Below are 21,542 nucleotides of genomic sequence, written 5' to 3' on the forward strand. Positions count from 1 at the left end.
GGTAGGCTGCTAGGTTGCAGCTTTGCCTGCTTGTGCTCTGCAACTCTCATAACTTTATACATAGGTAGAGATCTAGTATCACATTCTTCTAAAACTAGCTTTATCCTTCCAAGGATTTCATCTCTCCAACCATTCTTCACCACGTAGGGAGACACTGATGAGAGGATGATACTAGGACCTCTTCCCAGTATACCAGAACTATTGCTCTTGAACGGCGTATGGGCAGGTATTTCAAATACAGCTTCTAAACTGAGGCTGCTGCAAAGCTGGGAGTGGGATAGCAAAAAGGCTGCAGGTAATCTGAATCCTTATCCTGCCTTGACCTGAATGGGCAGGTATTCTCTGACTGAGCTTTCAAGGTCTCTGTGGGACACTGCTACAGGTTTGCCTCTGCCCTGCAATGGTATGGGAAACTCTTGGAGAATTGTTACCATCAGTTCCCAATGTTCTTCTACCCTCATGTTTCCAAAACATAATTATGTCACACAGCCTTCAGTTTTACAAAGATCTTGGTATGTGACTCAGAGGTCACGAAGGCCAGCTACTAAAAGAGGTGAAGTTGCAGAAATGCATTTACTGAATGCCACATCTTTTTAGAGACAGTGGTTTATGTTCTTACTGCACTTGGTGGTCTGCCTTCAAGTTGCGTAGGGATGAGTGCGACAGCTTTAAAACAGGTAGCTTGCACACTGAACCCAGAGCAGCTGTAAAAACCTGAGGATCCAGGTATGTCCTGAGTAGTCTGGGCTGAGATTCTTAGAATAGTGGAAAATGGGTGGCAGAGCTTGTTAGCAAAAGTTTTTGTGCTACCTAGCTTAAAGATAGTTCAGGTAGGTCTGTACGGAAATCACTGCTGTGTAAAAAGCAAACAGGACCAAAAAAAAAAACCCAACCCAAAATACCTGAGCGCTGTTCTTGATGGCTGACACTTTGTGTTCTACATTTCTTTGTCGTTCTGAAACCGTGGAGTTCTGCAGAGACTTTTCCAGTGGGCCCTGGAACACATTGACCATATAATGAATGGATGAGTAATAACAGGTGATAGCAACTGTACTGCAAGCTCTAGCATAGAGAGTGAATTCAGAATCTGGTCCTCTACCAGCTGGAGACTGATGTAAACAGACAAATATGTTTAGTTCCACAGAAAATAAAAACATGCTCCTTTAACTTTGAAATCCAAAAGGTGAAAAGGTTTGGATATAATGCAAACAGTAAATATCCAGTAAATTATAGAGACTGAGATACAGATTATTAGATTTTTGAAAAAGAACCATGTCACAACACCCTGTAAGAGTAAGTATTATATCTATATGTGATTAAAAAGGACACATTTGACTTAAAAATTGTATCTGGATTTTAACTATGTAACAATTTCCCCAAAATAGGTTTTATATGTAATGTTATATTTTCTTTCTTCAAAGAACACAAAAACCCTGTCAATGCCTTTTCCGCATATCAGATGGAATGTGTTTTGCATTACATTATTGATGTGCATTAATGCATTGCATAATTTACAATATACACATCTGTTTTGCAAAGAATAATCTCTTTAAAGCCTTTCCCACAGATTAAAGTCTCAGAAGATTAGCTGTGACACAGAAGTCCACTTATAGCAATGTTTGCAGCAGTAGAGCCACTAACGAAGTACAAACATGAGTTTTAAAGGGTAATGTTTGGTAACCCCTAGAGCACACAAATCACTCTAGTGGAATGAAAGGGCAGGATTTGGTCCTAAGAGCATGTGAGCAGATTAACACGGAACAGATTAATGCAATGTAATTCATTACCTGTACAGGCATGCTAGCTGCAGCCAATATTCTTCTTTCTTCTCTTAAACAGTTTGAGATGATCACTGCTATATGCATGGGATTACCATGATATTTGCCCTGTAAGCAGAAGTCAATACAACTCTTAAAAATTCAGAATTCAGGGTGTCCCTCTGGAAATCACCATGTGCTTCAGTGTCTATGAGCTAGAGCTTGGTGTGGGTGGAAAAGACTCCCCTACCGTTCTTGAACTTTGTTGGTGCTGGTTCAGCCTTGCAGTGGAGCATCAGTTAGTGCCATTGCCATAAAATATTCTTAACAGTGTTCTACGGAGATTATAAAGATACAACTCTGAGATGTACACCATGTGAAGATCAAATTGCTCCACTGCTAACGCAGCTGTTTTGAAAGGGCTTTCCTGTCAGCCCATTCTGGGCACGATTTTATCATGTCTTCCATTTGAAATAGGATGTCACTGTTAGCACGTAGCACTTCTGCCAACCAAAAGTTGTAAGCATATCAATACAGTAATGATGTGAGCAGAAAAGCTTCTTCAACATAAAGCCAGAAGACAAATTTTAATGTCTCTGAACAATTTTTCTCCTTCAATAAATAATGTGCCTAAGATGAAGGAAGATGCAAGTCCTGTCCCAAATCAAAGAACCAAAAAATATCTTATGTTTTTACACCAGCATAAATAAGGCACAGAACTGCTGATGTGTGAGTGAGGACTGGGTCAATTTCAACTCATAGTGGTTTGTGCTGTATTTATCAAATTGGAATCATTGAGGACTCTCAAGCAGCTTCTTTCACGGTCACATATTTGTTCAGTGTTTCTCAACATCCTTCGTGCCTTTTATGCAGTATTCACATACCATTCATTCAGATGGCCTGTATTCAATGCTCATAACGTTTTCAACCATTCACTAGAATTAATCCAGTTAATTTCTTTTCCTTCATGGTTTCCAGTTCTGGACTCGTTATATTTTCCTCTTTCTGATTAATTTTTATTCTCATCACATTTTGCTGCCACTCAGAACTTAATTTATTCTTGCTTTCTCTGAATGTGGCAGAGTAAGTTTATATATACTTAAATTGATGCTGTGTTTCCCTTTGATATACCAATTGTTGTATTAGAAACAGGGTGGGAACACATCTGATAGAAATGTTAACACACTGCTTCTATATGCCAACTACTATGACAGTAAACATTTATTTCTAACACTTTTTACTAGACAGACAAAACTCAATCGTTTCCTGGGTGCTTTTGCATGAAATCCAAGTAACGTGAAAGACTTTTCCATAATATGTTTTTACTTCAATTACAAGGTAAAGAAACAGTGTATTAAAAATGTTAATTGTAATTATGGAGATTTGGTATTAAATACCGTGCTGTTGCTTATACTGTGGTTCTGCGTTGAGGCTAAGGTGAAAGACATAGGACTCTTAAAACTGAATAACTGATGTACAGAACATTCCCTTCTAGAGCAGCTGTGACTGCCATGGCATTGCTAGCAATGAAACTAAGCTTTCTAATGTTTCTGGGGTTTCTGAAGTCTTCTCAGGACAAATAAAGTACATGCCCCATAGTGCACCCAGTGCACAGCCAAAGCAGCCCCAGTGCTGGGCATCCTTTGAGCGCTTTAAACGCAGCACAGGGTGGTGCTTAACTCCAGCAATCATCTGTATCACCCTCAGGAACAGGCGTTATGGGCTAGACTGTGATTTTAGGAGGTTGTCTGGAAAAAAAAGAAGTGGTGAGTAGCACTACCCCAGGACATGCTATGTCTCAGATGAAACACTAAGCACTGCAAATTTCCATGGCAAACAGTGCCAAAGATCTGCCATCACTCGTTTCTCCCTGCCAGCTTCTTGGGTCTAAGGGAAACAACTGTTCTCACTGCACACTTCCTTCAGCACAACTGAACTTCAGGTCCAGGAATATATCCCTGGTCCCCTTTACCGAGCATATTCCCAAGCAGTCTCTGCGTAATGTCAGGATGGAACTTTGGGAAGGGAATACAGGACTGTGGGACATGGCTACGATCTTCCTGCAAAAGATTGAGTGGAGTGGAGCTTCATGTGGAAGTAAGGTGAAGGTAGAGCCCAACAGCAACAGCCGGAGCAAATTAATTGCTGCAGAGAACGGTCATGCTCCAGGCAGCGTGGTGCCGGCCCAGTGCCTGACTCCTTAGCAAGCTAACTGGGATGGAAACCACTCAGGCTTTTTTGCTGAGTGGGTTTTCTGCTCCTCAGTGGGCTGAAGCTGCTCAGCAAAGGATGAGTTCGTTGTTAAGGACTAGCGCACGTGAAGTCGGGAGAGGCTGGCTGGCAGAGGGGGAAGAGGCTTGCCTTGTTTCGGCTGCAGTCAGCCATACCGCTAAGCCTGTCCCATCTATCTGCGCCTTGGTTAGAGGAGAAAGAAGTCCTGTCTTTAATAAGCCTTGGGATGAAAGCTGTGGTGACAAATCTGTGACTGGTGTAAATCCACTGATGTGTGTATTAATTCCTCAGTTAATGTCTGTTAATTTCTGCTTGTTGTTATTTTTTTGCTGGTAAAACAGGGTGCCCCCTTCCATATAGAGAGCTAGTACATGAGGCCCGTACCACATGCTGGTACCTGCAGGCTATCTGAAGCTACAAAGCTTGAGAAGTGTTTAGTCCCAGCTTACCGATGCCCAACACAATTCAGGCATTCTAAGCATCGAAGGTTGCCTTTTGCCTTTGCCCTGTGACAAAAAGGTGTCAAGTAAAAATTCATTTAACTAAGTCAAGAAGAAATAAAAATCCTCTCTTGGAGCTGGAAAATGCGTTTATGTAGGAGAGGCACTTCAAAAAAATTTTCTGACAGTGGGATGTTTTAAAATCCCCCAGAAAAAGTGCCAGGTATCAGGGACTTTCCTAGCGTTTCTAGATACTATTCATATGCAAAATGTTAAAAAGCTCTTTCTCTTTTTCTTTGTTTCATGAAAAGAAAACCATCTGAATCAAGAGCTGAAGTGAAAATTCACTTTTCTAACTCATAAAGCTCTAGCACTAAGCTGCGCCCAGAGTGATTCCTGTACTTGTGCCTGTCTGGTGCTTGTTCAGCTTGGTTCAGTTTGACACCAAGCAGGTCAATAGGGAACGGCCACCTGCCCTCCTGGAGGCAGCAGCCCCTCCGACAAAAGCTGGAGTGACAGTGGATGGGCAGCATGAGCGATCCAAGGCTGGGAACGGGCCCTGCCTGCCTTCCTGACAGCTGGATGCTCTGAGCGCAGGACCGCTGGCACGGAGCGGAGTGTGCGCCACCTGCGCGGGCATCGCCCTGTCAGTGCTCAGCTCTGCCTCCTCCAACAGCTGCCTCTGTCCCATACGTGCCGTATTGACAGCCTCTGGTGCAGCAACCTAGCAGATGGATTGCAACTCAATGATAATACATTGATAAATAATAAATAAGTTGTGACATTAAGTATCTCAATAATTGTAGCTTATTAAATAACAATAATTACTAAGAGTCACAATAGCCGATTTGTTCGACTCCGTCAAAATAATAACACTGCATTTTTTCTCTCCATGTTTTATACTTCTGAGAAGTAATTACGCTACAGAACGTGCTGCTTCAGAATGTGCCTTATTATCCATCTACTGCCAACTCTTGGTGCTCGGCATTTCCATTTTGTCTTTGGTTGAGGGCAGAATATGCTCCAAATGACTTTGGCTTCTGAATGACTAATGGGAAATTGTTTCCTATCATTGAAAGAGTAGTATAAGTTGGAAAATAAAGGAAATTAAAAAAAAAAAAAAGAGAGAGACTTGACATGGGGGAATCCTAACTTAGCGTGACATGAGAATTGGCAGCCAGGAAAGGAGGACGGGTGTGGATCCTGTAGTTATGCAAAATTGTATTATTAGGTTTAGATATTTACAGAGAAAACTTATACTTCTCTTTTGATAAATACCAACAAAGAGAAAATGAGGATTCACTTTTCATCTGAAGTGTCAAATGGAAACATTAGTCTCATCTGCTAATATTACTGTCGTTGTTGTTCTCTTCCATTTTGCTGAGGTCTTCCATATTATGGTTTACAGCAAATCATCTGATTTGGGCTGGCTTCTTCGCATGATGCTAAATTTAAGCAAACAGAGGAAATTAAACGTTCATTCTGAACAGGTGAATATTTTCTCTGAATGCTGATGACATTTCCCTGAGAGAAAACCTTCCTACCACTGCTGAGCATGCACCCTCTCTACTCCAGAGGCACCTGTTGTGATAGTATCTTACTAGACCATTAAGAAAAACAGGCATTTCTGCAAAAATGATTTATAGATTACAGCGTGCAGAGTTTAGACCCTCCAGCAAACTTTAAAACAGCTTCAAATATCCATTACGATGGATGAAACAGTGGCTGGGAAAACACAGGATTTGGTTCTGTAAGCTATAAGATCATGGAGAAACTTTAAGATATGTATTATGACACCTTAAAATACATGTGCATTTTAAAAGAACACCAAACAGCTGTCAGTTTTAGCATCTGGAATTTACTGCTTTTCCTGAGAAGAATGAACAAATCTAGACCAGAGGGTCATTCTTTCAGTTTTCTTCCCATTTTTCACTTTCCCAAAACTTAGATAATTTTCCTGCGGGCTGCTCCATCACAAAGTAGATCACTCCCAACCACAGTAGTATTGACCAACTTGCTTTTCATGTGTCAAAGGTCTCTATATACTCTGCACATCTATAAATGAATACTATATATGCACTACTGGAGTATTCTGACTCTTCGGTGATTACATTAGAGGATTAGGTATTAGTGACTGTTAGTCTCCACTTGTAATGTACAAGGAAGGGCTGTGCAACCTTTAGAAAGTCAGTCAGGGTTTTACCTGGTGATTTCCTGGTTTTCAAGGTGACCTTGAAAAGGACTTGAGTAGGTTTTAGTGCTTTCTAATTGTGAAAAAGCACTTCAGAATTTGGTTGTGTTTTCCCTGCTTTTCTCTCTCTCTCTTTCTTTTTTTTTTTTTTTTTCTTTAAACAATGAAAAACATCAGCTGGATTTTTTTCTTGTTCCTGCTGTAAAAGCCCTGCTCGAGCATTTTAACTGTATACAAGAACAGCTTTACTTGGAGGCATGGAACTGTTGACTAGTATTACTATTGCTGTATTTGTTGAAGTTGAATGAATATTTTAAAAAGCTGATGGACGGGAGATGGGACATGGAAAGAAGGGAAACAGGATTACAAATTCAAGCAAAAATACATTACCTTCCCTGTTGTTCATTTGATACGCTTATTTTACTGTCTGATACCCAGCATCTGTCTAGATAAGCAGATATCTCATCTTTCATGTAATTAAGAAACAGGGAGAAAAAAACTTTTTCTATAATTTTATTTTTGAAAGAAAGAAACCTTTGGTATAGTTATGTATCTCAAAGAAATGTGTGGGTGGGAAGGCATAACCATACACGCTTACTTCCCGTTTTCACCTTCAAATATGACAAACAACATTTTGCCTTGATTTCTTTTCTACCTTTGTTTATGCATCCAGGCAGAAAGACTAATGAAGACAGTGCTAGAATACAAAGAAAGAGTCAGTCTTTGTGTTACTCTGATGTAAGTAAAGTGCTTGGGAGTTTTTTGAAAGCCTGTATATAAACAGGCAGTATTCTTACTAAAAAAAAATCTCTTTCTACTGGAAAGATGGCTCTGTTTTATCTAGGTCTTTAAAAGGAAGTACCTGTGACACTATCTATTTAGACTGCTCTCATTAGACTTTTATTTTTAGATTTCCCCTTCCCCCTCTCAAATTACATGAGAGAACTTAAAGGCAACCTCATTGTTTTAGACAGCTCCTATGATGTGTGGGAAGTCCTAATACATAGGTCTGTAGTGTTGTACTTCTGCTTTTCTCATATCGCAAAACGTGTAACATCCAAAAGATCATAGCTTTTTTTTAGGGCATGTGCAACCAAACTGTAATAGGCAAAGCTGTGAAACCATAGTGAATGAGCTGTGAAGGCAGAAATCTTTTTTTCCATCCCCCAGCTTGCCCCCAAATCCCACTGCTGAGTCGCTCACAGCAGACACTAAAACCAGTCAAGGAATGATCTATCGGAACAGCAGGTTTCTAAGCAGGTAGGGTGAGATACAGCTGCAAAAAATACATGGCTGTGGATCTCATCATCAGACAGTAAAGCTGTGCAGCCAGGGGGACTAATAACGTAGCAATGCTTCCTATTTAAATGAGGTTTATTTCAGAAGAAATAAATGTACAGTGCTCCCTATGAAAAAGGGTAAAACAGCAGAGGAGGGAGAGAACAGATATTTTTTTTAACGCCACCCCCTAATCTTCTGGCCAGGAAGATGTGCGTATTATCAACTAATCTCTCAGGCAGATGTTTGATTGCAACTAGGCCCTTAATACTCCAGAATGAACAAAGCGCAGAAGAGGTTGTTTAGTTTGTTTGCTTGTATTTTTACTTCCACTTGTAAGTTAACTCATATTCATTCTACAAAACCAAACTGAAAACGTTTATGAACTTAGACTCGCATTCTTTAAATAATAAATAGGAATGCAAAAATATTTTACTTCTAATAAGTTAACCTTTTTTCAGTCTTGTATTAATCATTTTTAAAAAATGTTTATTAGCCGCTGTTCAGTCACCAGCCTGCAATTGCTAACAGCAGACAGGTAGCTGCTTTAGCATACAGATTTCTGTGAGGGATTTCCCATCTGTATGACAAAATTTTTTGTAAACAGCTTTAATGGTTGAACTGGAAAGCTCACTGGGGGAAAGATGCTTATATAAAAAAATCAGTCTGAATTGTATTAGCAGGACACACTGGTTCAAAATGCATTTCCTGCTATAATTTGGTGCTTTGTTGATCTGGTGGGTTACATGAGCGCTAAATACATGTAAATAACATTTTGAAATGGATCTGCTGTGGTGTATTAGAAACTTTCTCTCTTTTGTTCCATTCTCACCCTGTTGTAAGCCTTAACAGGAAACTGCAACTCAAACATCAATGGCTATGTTTCCATTCCTTGCAACTGTTTCTCACCACAGTACTTATTAGAATTGTTTGTTTAGTGCCAACTGGAATGTCCTATTTCAGGTCTAATGCTATTTTGTCCATTTTCTTTGATGTATTGAAATAATTTTAGGATCCCTTATGCATGTTACGCTGCTGGTACGGTGACTTGCATAAACAGTCACCTGAAGTAAAAAGGCTTTATATGTTCATTTTTGTTCTATCTGAAGAAGCAGAAAGGCGTTCAATTCTCGTTACAGATGGAAACAAACTGGGCAATATAACCAAGAACATGAAACAGAACCAGGAACACACTACCATGTTACTGTTTTAAATAGCACTGGGTAAAGTCAGATGCTGTTGGTTTGTACTACTTAGAAACAAGGTGAATTTTCTATGGAAAGAAGTGCCGTAATGTTAATATATGTTGATTAAGACGACAGAAGATACTTTCAGATGCTATTTCAGATCTTTCCATAAGAAAGTAGGACTGTGTAGGAGAAAGAAATACAACTCAAGTATTATTTCCCAGCTCCACATTGTAACTATAGTGCTTCCAAAGCTCATTTTTATATAACTGGTTGGTGTGAATCAGCAAATCTGGTGATTCTGCGTGACCTTTCCCTTTGAAAGCACAGTCCCCAGGGTGTTAATGGTGTGCACACAGATCTGCTCGCTCAGATCCTCCCTTCATCTTAGGCTCTAGCAGGGCTAGTGAGCAGGTAAAGTTCACCAATACCTGAGAATCTGCTGTGAGTATTAAATTAATATCATGAATATACATAATTTACAGCAAATTGTTCCCCAGAGCACATAGTATACTCATTAACTCAGGCTTCAATGGTAATGAGCAGAGCAGCCCTTCTTATTATTCCTGAAATCTGTTATTTCACTTTTATAAAGGAAGATTTATGTAATCAGATTTTCCCCTGAATACCGTAAACAGTGATGTGACACAGATGCATGTTGCCATTAATGAGAAGGGATTGCTTTCAGAAGTTATCTTGAGAGCAGAGTATAAATGAGAGCTTCAATTATGAGAAGGACGTTTCTAGGAATTTCTGCCTTTCCCCGACACAGCTGTCACGCACCCATTGCAGTGCACAGCACAGCCCAGCCAGCGGCTCTTCAGCTCCCGGGAGCCCACCTGAGCCATGCACGGGCCAGGCTGCATCCCGCAGAGCTATGCCTTGGCTAGCAGGTACCTGCTGAGCCCTCCAAATTTCCAGCTCGGAGCTGGAGGGGGAAGAACATCCCCGAGATGAACATCCCTGGATTACCCGTGGATCCACAGGCAATCGCCTGCCAGCACCATGCCTAAACAGAGCGGTGGGGCACTGGGATATGGTGGCCACCTCTGATCCCCAGGCTACTCTGAGCCCTCGCTGCCTTGGCTCCCCTGGCGCACTGCAGCCTGGCTGCTCTCCCCTAACCACACATTTTGGCATGTGAGTCAGGAACACGGACAGTGTGTGTCTTACATGAGTGTCTCTATTTCACCAGTTGTCTTTGTGTACTCAACCTACTCTCGTATTGCACAGGAGCTTTACATCAGGGACAGGCATGCTCTCATTTAAAAACATTTCTTGTGAAAACTAAGATGTCATTGTTCATGGGCTAAGATCATGTAGACTGTTGCATCTGCAATTTTGTTCCTAGAAGTGCTAGGCAGCTCATCTGAACTTAACATCTGCCCTCTACATTTTGTTGGCATGGCAACAGCACAAACCATCTCCTTGTGACTAATCTGCTTTGCTTTTCTCCATCTAGGCTTTAAGCAGCAGAAAGAACCACAGACATAGTTTTCCCCCTCTTTCTCCCACTGCCTCTGAACATTTTCTCTCCTCATCCCTTTCCAGAACTGCTGCTGCTGGTGGGGGCGCAGGAGTTCTGTAGGAAGATGGACAGGGAATTTAACCTTAGCAGGTGACTGTGCTGTACTGTGTCTCACCGAAGAGCACAACAACAAAAGGATGCTCTGTTATAGAAATAAATTCAATTTAGTGACTAGAGAAGTAATAATAATGTAAGAAGTAAACATGAAGAATTTTAACCTAAAACACTGACTCTGATTTTAATATGTGCATTTACACCAGATCAATGTCAAGAAGCACCGTTTCAATGAAAGCAAGAAATAGAGAAGCAAATTACTACTGATGGCTAGCAATAACATCAGCAGCTAAGCTAAGTTTCTCAGCCCTGTTTTCAAGTGCTTATAACTTTGTCAAATTGCGTGGTTTTGCTGGTCAGTGTTTCCTTTTGCCTCAATCAAGATTATTTTGGGAATGTCAGTAGTCTAAGCAGAAATGCCACGTTCCATAGTTATTTCTCTAATGGTGGGAGAATAGGGATGGTCCTGTGGCCTAAAAGCGAGGGTGCCAGGCAGACCCATCTTCCCACTGAGGCTTCTACTCCTACCCTTCACAATGCTTAAGATTGCACAGAGCTTTGTATTGCAAGTTTGAGGCGGGTAAGTTCTCACTTCTTCCAGTGTTATTTTCACGGAGCAACTAAGATGTTTACATAAAGATGTTGCAGGTGAAGCTCAGGATAGAAAGTTTTCTCCATTTTATAACAAAAATGAAGCCCGGGGAGATCTTTGAGATGGGGTGTGCTTGGCTGTAGTGCTGGCAACTCATAGGCATAATCCTCTCTAGATTCATTAACAGCACCAGGAATCTTGATTCTAACGAGTCCTTTGCTGTCTAGCAAACAGCTGCACAAGCCATTTGTAAAGTGTGCGTTGCTTCCTCTTCTACGGCGGCTCTTCACTAACGATCTAGTTGTATTTCTAATTAAACACTAGTTCCTCATTTTGCCTTTTGTGAAGAACTACAGATTGCTTTTGAATGGCTTTTGTGTGTTCTCTAATTTTAATTATTTTATTATTGCTATTGTCATAGTATTTAGGGACCTATACCACAGCTCAACGTACTACTCCACATACTTAGTAAAAAATGTTGGTTTCCAGCATTATCTATTTTCACAAGTATTATTTAATATTTAAACAAAATTTGGTTCAAAATAATGAACAAACATTGCACTTAGGTCATGTATTGAGGTTGACCAGCTTTGTGTGTGTGTGTGCATGCTGTACATGTGCCTGTACATCTGTGTGTGTGGTATAGAGGGGAAGGAAGAGGAGTGAACTGTGAAATTTCAAAGAAGTGCTTGCGCTAGAGAGCAAAGCAAAGATAAAGGTGGGCTCATGGTAACTAACCTTCAGAGAAAATCAAACCAACACTGTTTGCAGAGTCACTAGAAATGACAAGATGTTTGCAAAGGCAGCTTCCTCTCTTATTTAGGAACCCAGTCCTCCGTCCATCAAAGCTGGTGAAAAATCTCACTAGATTTACAGCACACCTTTCCAGTCTCCCTTTCTCTAGGTGGGATGGTGGTACAACAGGGACCATGGTGCTGTACTGTGTACATCAGTCACCTTTTGCTGCTGTTGTGTCACGGAACTGTCACAAGCCAGCTCAAGCTGCAAGAGTTAGGTATCTGCAAATGCATCCAGCTGTGGGTGAGGAGCCAAATGCTCAGTTCCAAGCTTCTCATGTATTCAGCAATAGAATATAATCAGTGAGGCATTAAAAAAAATTAGCCCCATAATTACATAATTTGCATAGTCAAATTATAGGACGTTACAGCTGATACTGTCCATACTATGTGTCATGTACAGTTCATAGTCCATTAATAATACTTGACAGTTAATAACAAGGATAGGATGTCAGCTGATTACCACTACTATAGTGGTTTTTTTCCTGATGTACTTACCTAACCAATAAAGAAATAATTTTAACAGCTGAAACTCAGGCGACTGCCTGTGCAGCTCTATACAACATGCAGCCCATGCTTTGGCTGAAAATGCATTTATCATCAATGTTCTAAAAATTAAAGTTGTAACATAATATTTTGCACAAAAATCAAAAACACTGTTGTGTCAGATTTTTTTAAGACATACTTTAAGTTATTTGCCTTATCCATAATAACAATAGTAACAACACTGTTTTAAGAGTCTGGTCCTACTTCAGCCTATAGAAATTATTTTGGAAATTAGAATAGACGGTGGCTGATAGCGCTAAAGGTCATAAGAAATCAGGAAAAGCTCTAATAGTGAAAGTGCAGTTCAGCATCTGGTGGTTCTCATGTCTGTTTTGAAACTGAATGAGTAGGTTTTTATCTGAATACAGGTTATACTGTCTTGATGTAACGGAGAAAGGCCAACATTATCAGTGTGGAGAGAGCTGTTGTATTTAATTTTTTTTGTTGAGCTGGAAACATTTTACTGCAAAGCTCAAGACTCAGATCCTTTTTAACAAGCAGTGTAATTCCAGCATCACACCTGTTCTCTCAAGAAGTTCATTATGCTTTAGACTGCAAACCTACAGACCTTTGCACCCCAAGGGAGCAGAGAGACCATGCTGCTTGAGAAAGCTTGCCAAGTCAGGGCCTTACAGTGCTACAGGGTGATGGGGAAGATAAGTTGGTGCACCTCACAACTTGTGCAGCATTTCTTTTCTGAGCCAGCAATCAAGCGAAATGATGGGTTAGACTGCTCCACATGGACCTTTACTGTTGTTTTATCTAGAGAAGTAAAAGATCAGCTCTGATGCTGGCGCTGCTGCAATTAGTATATGGTGACTGTAACCTAGCTATACAGTTGTGTGTGTGGGGGGGCTTGGCTGAAAATTTTGGCTTGTTCTGGAATTGTGGCTCAGATCCTTGCCACCTGAGAAACCACTTGATCAGGAATCACTTAAAATTCCCTTTCTCTTTTTTTTTTTAATTAGCCTCCTTTGCTTCATGCTCTTTGGAAATATATAATAGAATTTCCAAACTTAAGTCCAAACAGGACTTTAATGAAATGAGTTTTGTTCTGGCCATTTTCATGCTGGCTATTACGTAAACTTATGTGCGTGTGCCCAAGGCTTGATTACATATGCCAAATTTCACAGAGCATTCAGAGTTGCCTCTTCAAGTTTTGGTAAAAATATTAGAATAAAACAAATGGTGTGAAGAGACGAAGGACCAGTGAGAGATTTTAATTTTGTACAGCCTATAGGTAAATATATAGAAGTCCTTCTGCATGTGCACATTGTGATGGTATAACCATACATGCACAATCTTTTAAGCCAGGAATACACCAGTGCAACTGCTTATTTCAGTGCCCTGAAATGCTCTTTCCATGTGTATGCTGCTGTGGCAGATTACTTTTAATAAGGCGATACAGCTCTGTCTCAGCTCTGCTGTGGTAAAGTGTGCCAAGACCATGACAGAAATAACAGGATTAACCTTTCTCTAGTTAACTCCAAAAGCAGTTAAGTAAATCTGGTGTGTCTGAGCAGTACTGAAATTATGGATAGTGCTGCTATACAAACCAGAAAAGAAACAAAAAACAACTTTAATTTTTAAGTTACATGAGACTGCTTACATAACACTGGAAGAAATCGTGGTAGTGATGGAAATATTGTCACATTTTTAAGAGGCCACCATTAGGGATAAACAATAGAAAGACATACAGCCATAAAGAGAACAAAATATTTGGCATGGTCATGCTAAGATTTTCCAGACCAGTGTGTGTATGCATATATGTATGTATATATCTCAAATAGAGAAAATGTTTTGCAAGCCATATAATTGTCATTTAAGTACTTATGGAAAACACCATCAAAGAAGAGAAAACCCAAACTTTCATTAAATTCAGATGTGTATCTGTTTTATGCAGCAGACAGAGAGATGTCAGGAAGTAGGTGACTAATGAAGTGGGACTCTGAGAATCCTCGCATTAGATAAACAATTATTAGAGAAACATTCAGCTAATCAAAATAAGTATCATTTTGCAGAAGCCTAACGGAAAATCCTTTAAACCATTCATAACAAATAATCCCACCTGCGCATAAAATAGCACACATGCTAATGATTTACAGGGTTTTCTTTTTCAGGGTGCTTTAAGCCCCAAATATGCATTTTTATTCCATAAATATCTGTATGTGTCTGAAAGGTGATAATTACATTTGTACAAAACAGGAACGTCCATAAGCACTACATAGTCTTATTTTTCAATAACTCAGTGGAACACAGGTACACACAGAGCTAAGAAGTCACAGCACCTGTGTCTCAGCAGCGTGCATTAAAATGTGAATTATTGTTCCACAAAGTAACAGATACTGGAATTATTATTTTGAATTATCTTGTTGAAGGCTTGGTCTTCCCATAGCTGCTTAGAGTCCATAGCAATCAGGACTGCTCTGAGCTGTGCTCAGGAACAAACCATGTTCAACAGAGGTTGGACACTACCTTTAGAAACCAGTAAGAGTGTGCAATTTGTCATCTGAAGTAACGACTCACCTGCAGCAGCTTCCTGATTCTTTTCAGGTTGTGTATCAAGAGAAGGTTCTTCTCCTGGGAAACCCGGTCCAGCTGTTCATCCACTTGTATTAGCAAATTCTGTAAAAGGATCGTTGCCATTGCTTCATTGTTGGATGCAGCCTCCCTAAAGAATCCACAAATGAGAACCACACGTTTAAAATGTTGTGTCGATCTATCTGTACAGAAAATTACAATCTGTTCAGAAATCTAGGCAGAAAAAAAGCCTTTAAATATATAGCGACTTGCATATAGTTAGAGGTTTGTGAATGATTGATTTTATGATCCTTTTATTTATATTCAAGTAGATATGCAGCTATAAAGACAGGGTGAGGATGTTCTTAGTGTGCAGCTATGGAGTCAGCCAGAGGGGAGACAACCAGCGTTTTCTAGTCTCTGGTCCGGTCAATATTTAAGCATTTTTAGCCCACTTCTCAAAGGAAATGGGGCTTACACATACAGTCCTTCTTGCTCTGTCAGTCACACAGATATAACTTCTGAATTTGTTGCCCAGTTTCAGACAAAGTTGACACTGGGCTTGAAGTCTAAAAGATAGTATGTTCTTACAAATTTCACAGAAAACTGGCAGGTTGGTAGAGGAGAGTAATCCAAATTAGCGCCTCCACTGAGGAAAATGGCAGTAATAACTTTGCTCCAGGAGGCAACAGCCAGATGGCCAGTCAGCAGATATATTTCTTCACACCAGGCACCAGATGAGCCTTCACTCAGCCAAACTATTTGGGGATACAGGAAGACTCTGACTACTGGTGAAGGGTATGCAGGACACAAAGACACACAAAACCAGGCTTTACTGGTTCTTCTGTTTATGGAACAGCTTGGCACATGAAGGGCAATAACATTAGCAAGCTAAATAGAGGAAGATAGACTTTGGACTATATGTCATCCTTGTCCTTGGGATATTCTCTCTCCTTGCCCTGCAAGTGGCAGATGCCTATTTGAGAGATGCCTGCTAAATATGGCAAAAAGGAGACTTTAAAGTTTTCCCATGTTCCTACAGCCCCACAAACACTGAGCTATAAACTGTAAGGAAAGATCACATTCCTCGGCAGATATTTTTTTGTTTAATTGCAATAGTCCTTCAATAGTCTTGTGGATTTAGCTTGAAAATTGAGATGTCTCTTTCTGCTACAGTGAATATAAACTTTTTTTTGCATTTAGTTTGGAGTTTTCTTAAGATAAAACTCGTGCATAAATTCACCTCACAGAGAACAGTTCCTGCAAATAGCTTGCTTGTTCCCCAAAATTATATATCCAGCTTTAAGTGCAGTTTTGGACAAGTGAATAATTTTATGCTGCAAGAGGTAAATGTATAACATTTCCATTGAAAAATAACTTACGTTACTTTTTTCTATGAAAAAACTGTAATACCATTAATTTGCTAAACCATTATTATTGGATTTTCTTTAGGAGCAAGTTCAAATGAAACCTCATCTCCAGACACTCCTTAAATTTAAACTCCAACAGTTCAACGTGCTAAATCCATAACTAGTGGGATACTATACTTGAAGTGCAGATGCCTGCGCAGTTGACAAAGAAGCACCCTAAAATCTGCCAGATAATGAAAGAATTGTTCATGACTGAAATCATAAGAGAGGGAATAAATTTAATCCTACCAATCTTGGCTTTCTATCCATTGTGCTAGTAGGTGCCGGATTTCCATGGGGAAGTTATCATCATAGAACTGGTCTACCTGCTCCAGAAACTTTATTTCCAGTTGCTGAACTTGACTCCATTGGGACATACTGCAAAAGAAAAGATGAAACGTGTTTGCCATTGAAAGGTCATGAATGAATGATCCAAGGAGTATAAATCACTTATTTTCATTGTAGTTCTCATTACATACTTTAATGTTCCTGTTTATTCTGTCTTTCACAGCAGATGGTACTTGATTAAAGTTAGTTGTCAAAGGGAAGGGTGCGAACAGTGAGCAAGACTGTTAAAAGAAATACTAGCTCTCACACTTGATTGGGCACCTCTGCCAGTTTCCTTCCGTAATGCAAATGTTTTGGGGTACCGTATGACACTTAGAAAGCAAGGAGAGTTACACAGCATCACTCATTAAGAGAGGCATCTTAGGGCTGTACTCTTCAAATCCAAGTAAAACTATTCTTATGGTAGTAGAAAGCAATCGATTTGTTCTCTTAGCGAATTTATATCACTCAAATTTTTCCTAAAGCCATTAACGGCTGCATGTTACTGTGCTGTTCCTAGAGCCCCACATTCTCTGTTTTGAGAACAAACATTTTACAGCCTGAATTGTTGATCTAGTGCTTCTTTTCCATTTTTAATTGCCATAGAATTCTGAGAGTTGAAGAAAAAAAAATTGGGAAGTGTAAAGTTAGATGAAACCTGTAAGACAAGCAAGATTAGCATCACCCAATGACAGGCTCTGAAATTCTTACTGAAAAAAACCTATCCCGAGTAAGTTTTGGCTGTTTACTGAGATTCTGGAGTTAGAAGCTTGGTTGTTCCAGATTTTAGGTGGGCTGAATTAGTATCTGCTCCACTCTGTGGGCTAAAAGGATCGTTTTGGGTGTGCAGGCTCTCCATATAGACACCTCAGCCCAAGTGACTGACTCCCTACTTAGGAGAACATTACCTTCTGGAGGCCTGCACTCTAGGGTTGTGCCGCCTCGTCATTAACCCCACTGGTGAACCCACCGTTTTCATGGTGATTTTTTCAATGCAGGAAAGACTACAGCTAAAACATTGCCTCAGGGCATGCTACGCCAGGCTGTAATTCTAGATGTGGCACAAGGATAAAAAGTCAACAGTAGGGTGGAAAACAGGCCATCGTGGATGAGCAGAGAAGAGGGATGCCCTAGGGTCTGTGCCCTGGGATCCTGGTCCTCAAGTGGGCTCTGCCCACACCCTGATCCCACACCAGAGGCTGTGTTCCCATTTGTTAGAATGTTTGTTTGTGTTAAGTCTACAGAAAATCCAGTCATGGGCTAAAGATTGTACTGCAGTGGGTCAACATATTATATCTGCTTGAATATTTTTGACAGAATTTTTTCCTGAAAAAAAAAAGAATTTCATCAAAATTGATGTTTTTATAGAAAGCTGACCTTTTTATAAACAGCTTTCCTATTTCCAGTTCTGAATTACAGTTTCAGAATGTCAACAGTTTAAAGTAGAGAACTTTAAACTTTTTAATCTTTTAATGCTGTGGTCTTTCATTTTGTGGTTCCTTAAGTCAGAGGAAAAAACATAAAAAGACAAAGTATCCCAAGGTGTAGTGGAGTCATGAGTACTCACTCATGCAAAATTGAGATTGGCAGGTTTTAGTTTCTCCTTAACCAAGGCTGGATGGGATGATTCTGTGTGTGGTATGAAGGGCACTGTATGTAACGTCAGTGGAAATGTGCCCAGTGATATTTCCCTCCTCTTTATTACTTCCGTTCAGAGAGGAAAAAATATTGCCTGAACATTTACTTTGTTTCTTGAAATTGCTGAGGAGTAACGCACAGGAGTGTTTCGCTATCTCTGTTGCTATACTGATAGTCACAAACAATCACAGACCTTATTTCCTGAGATGCATACAAGGAACCAGATCATGAGGTGTTAGTAACTCATGCTCAGAAAAAGAAGAAATTAAGATTTTTAAGCCTGTTCAATTTCAGCAGGACTTTTAATTGCAATTCCTGGTGAATCCTGGTGATTAGGGCATTCTAAAAAGATTAGTAAGAAAACTTAATATTATTACCTAAAGAAAAAAAAAAAAAGAAAAGCAAAGCAAGATTTTGTCCAGGCTGCAACCCCCTTAGGCCTTCTATGTAACATGCGGGGATGCTCACAGGCATGAACGCTTGCAGGGCACATGGGTATGGCTTGTAAATGGGATTTTTGTAGCGCTCGGTACAATACATGCCCACATGTGTTTTCCTTTTGCACAAAAGCAGCCACACGAGTAGCTAAGATAGCTGTGGTTTGTTGTGGCTCGTCCCTGAAAGCAACTAGCCCAGGGGTGTGTGACAGCGGGTATGGAGCATTGGGAGGCCGAGTGCTTGCCCAAAGGCTGCCGGTGTTGTCCGGGAGCCTCTAACGCGACTACATGTAGAACCACAGCCTGGCTGGGTTGGAAGGGACCTCCCAGACCATCCAGTCCCAACCCCTGCCCTGGGCAAGGCCACCTGCCACCAGAGCAGGCTGCTCCCAGCCCCGTTCCACTTGACCCCCCCAGGGCCGGGGCTGCTCGGGGCAGCCTGCCCCAGCGCCTCACGCCCTCACGGGGAAGATCTCCTTCCTCATCTCTGATCTAGGTCTCCCCTCTTCCAGCTTGAAGGTGAATCTCTACCGGCGCCACCTGCGCGCCGCCCGGCCCGCCGGCAGGGTCCCGCTCCGCCTCCCCCAGCGCCTGCCCCGGCAGGCCGGCCCGCTGCCCCCGCCCCGCGGCCCGGCCCGGCCCCGCCGCACCCCACCTGCCTGAGCCGCGGGTGCGGGCCCTGCCTGCTGCCGGCGGCGTCCCGGGCGGCCGTGCCTCCCTCCGCCCGCCGCCGCGCCGCGCTTTATGCCGCGCCCGCCCCGCCGCTGCGGCTTTCCTGTGCGTCAGCCCCGGGCCGGCCTCCGCGCCGGGGAACGGCCTTGAGAGCGGCGGGGCCGGCGGTCACCCACCGCCGTGCCCGAGCGCCGCAGCTGCGCGGGTGGGCACCTCTTGGGATGGTGACCCCGCCACCCCCCTGGGCAGCCTGTCCCAGGGCTTCACCGCCCTTCGGTGGAGAATGTTCCCTCACACCCAACCTAAACCTCCCCTGGCGCTGCTTGGGGCCGTTTCCCCTTGTCCTGCTGCTCGTTCCTGGGGAGAAGGGACCGACCCCCCCCTCGCTCCGGACACGCTCCCGCCCCTCCGCGTCCCCCCTGCCGTGAGGGGCCCGAAGCTGCCCCGGGGCTCGAGGGGCGGCCGCCCCGGTGCCCAGCGCAGGGCACGGTCCCTGCCCCGGCCCTGCCGGCCACGCCGCTCCGGACACCGGCCAGGGCGCTGCTGGCCGCCTCGGCCACCCGGGCAGGCCGGGGGCTCTGCCCAGCCGGCCCCAGCCGCCCCCCCGGGCCCTTTCCCCCCGGCCCTGCCCAGCCGCTGTGCCCCGGCCTGCGGCGCTGCCTGGGGCTGGTGTGACCCGCGGGCAGGGCCCGGCGCTGAGCCCTGGGGACCCTCACACGGTGGCCTCGGGCCCTGGGCCCGGCCTGCCCCCTGCCTCTGCACAGCCCCCTGCCCCGGGCAGCCCCGTCTCCCCCGCACGGTGCCACCCCAGGCTGGCTGCGGGTGAGCGGTGCTGGGCGCTTCAGAACCCCCGGGCAAGCCACCAGCCCTCCCCAGTGCCTCAGTACCATTGGGCTTCAGGTACTGTGGAACGTGCGATGTGGGTACCAGCAAAACAGAAGCAATCATCTCAGAAAAGCTCTGAGGAGAAAAGAAGTTATTTGTCTTCAGGAGACTTTAAAAACATTTAAACCTTTCCAGCTCGTAGTGTGGGGCCTGCCATGGCGGGAGCCACCATGCCCCTGGGGAGCCAGGCTCCTCGGCACAGACCCAGCAGCTTCCCAAGGCACATGCTGGCCACCAAGCTCCTGCTATAACAACCAGCAGTTGTTACACACACACACACACACACATATATATACGTTAGTCCTTCCAGAAGTTTGGTGGTAGAACATGCAAATGACATGTGCTGTGGCTTCCAACAGCATCCCTCATTTCAGGTAGTGCCTGGGATGCAGGAGCTTCTCTCCAAAATAAAAGATTTGACCCCTGTCCTAAATTAAGGAGTTAACAATCCAATGTCGTGTCTGTAAATAATATTCTTATAGTGAGAGTTATGGCAACAGATGTGCTTCGAGTATTTCTTCCCTAAAGAAGTATATTCTTGGGAAAAGGATTTCTATAATAGGTGCAATGCTGCTAAAACCAAAGCGAGTGGAAAATGCTAAATTATGACCGTTTCAAATCCAGCTTACTTTAGCACAGAACTTGGGTGGTAGGGTTGTGGCTCTGATGTGACGCAAAGCAGCTGCAGTCTGCCCTAAAGAGGATCCTTTTGACCGGCTGTTGTTTTATTTATCATATTTTGTCCTGCCAGAAACCTCAGTCATGACTGAAGGTTTTCTGCACCAGGCTGTGCAAACCTGGAGTAAGAGACATGCTCACAAAAGCTGCCAGGAGCCGACCAAGTGGTATTACGCTCTGTCATAGGAGACACGTGAAACCTTGTTCAAGTGAAAAAGCCAGGTGCTGGAGTTGTAGTTGAGAGGAAAGTGCTTGTCACTATTGATGTGTAATGTTTTCCAGATAGAGCAGAAGGAGAATTGAAAGTGATGTGAGAAACTTTGCTATGTAGACAACTCCTAGAAGATAGCATGCAGGTGTCAGCAGCTGACTCA

The 21,542-nt window shown here is 42.6% G+C and overlaps 1 protein-coding gene across 2 annotated transcripts in view; it reads right to left on the reverse strand.

Annotated features, from left to right (window-relative positions):
• The window catches only part of STAT4 (signal transducer and activator of transcription 4), a 44,078-nt gene extending 24,418 nt beyond the window's left edge, over positions 1 to 19,660 (reverse strand). For both annotated transcript variants that reach the window (XM_040604476.1, XM_040604475.1), the window contains exons 1-5: positions 19,589 to 19,660; positions 16,781 to 16,909; positions 15,129 to 15,273; positions 1,788 to 1,886; positions 903 to 995 (exon numbers count right to left, since the gene is read on the reverse strand). In XM_040604476.1, coding sequence (XP_040460410.1) covers positions 903 to 995; positions 1,788 to 1,886; positions 15,129 to 15,273; positions 16,781 to 16,908 — 465 coding nt within the window. In that variant the 5' untranslated portion in view covers position 16,909; positions 19,589 to 19,660. The remainder of the gene's footprint in view (positions 1 to 902; positions 996 to 1,787; positions 1,887 to 15,128; positions 15,274 to 16,780; positions 16,910 to 19,588) is intronic.
• Positions 19,661 to 21,542: the final 1,882 nt, after the last annotated feature.

The sequence above is a fragment of the Falco naumanni genome, chromosome 8 (assembly GCF_017639655.2).
Source record: "Falco naumanni isolate bFalNau1 chromosome 8, bFalNau1.pat, whole genome shotgun sequence".
Classification (NCBI taxonomy): Eukaryota; Metazoa; Chordata; class Aves; order Falconiformes; family Falconidae; genus Falco; species Falco naumanni.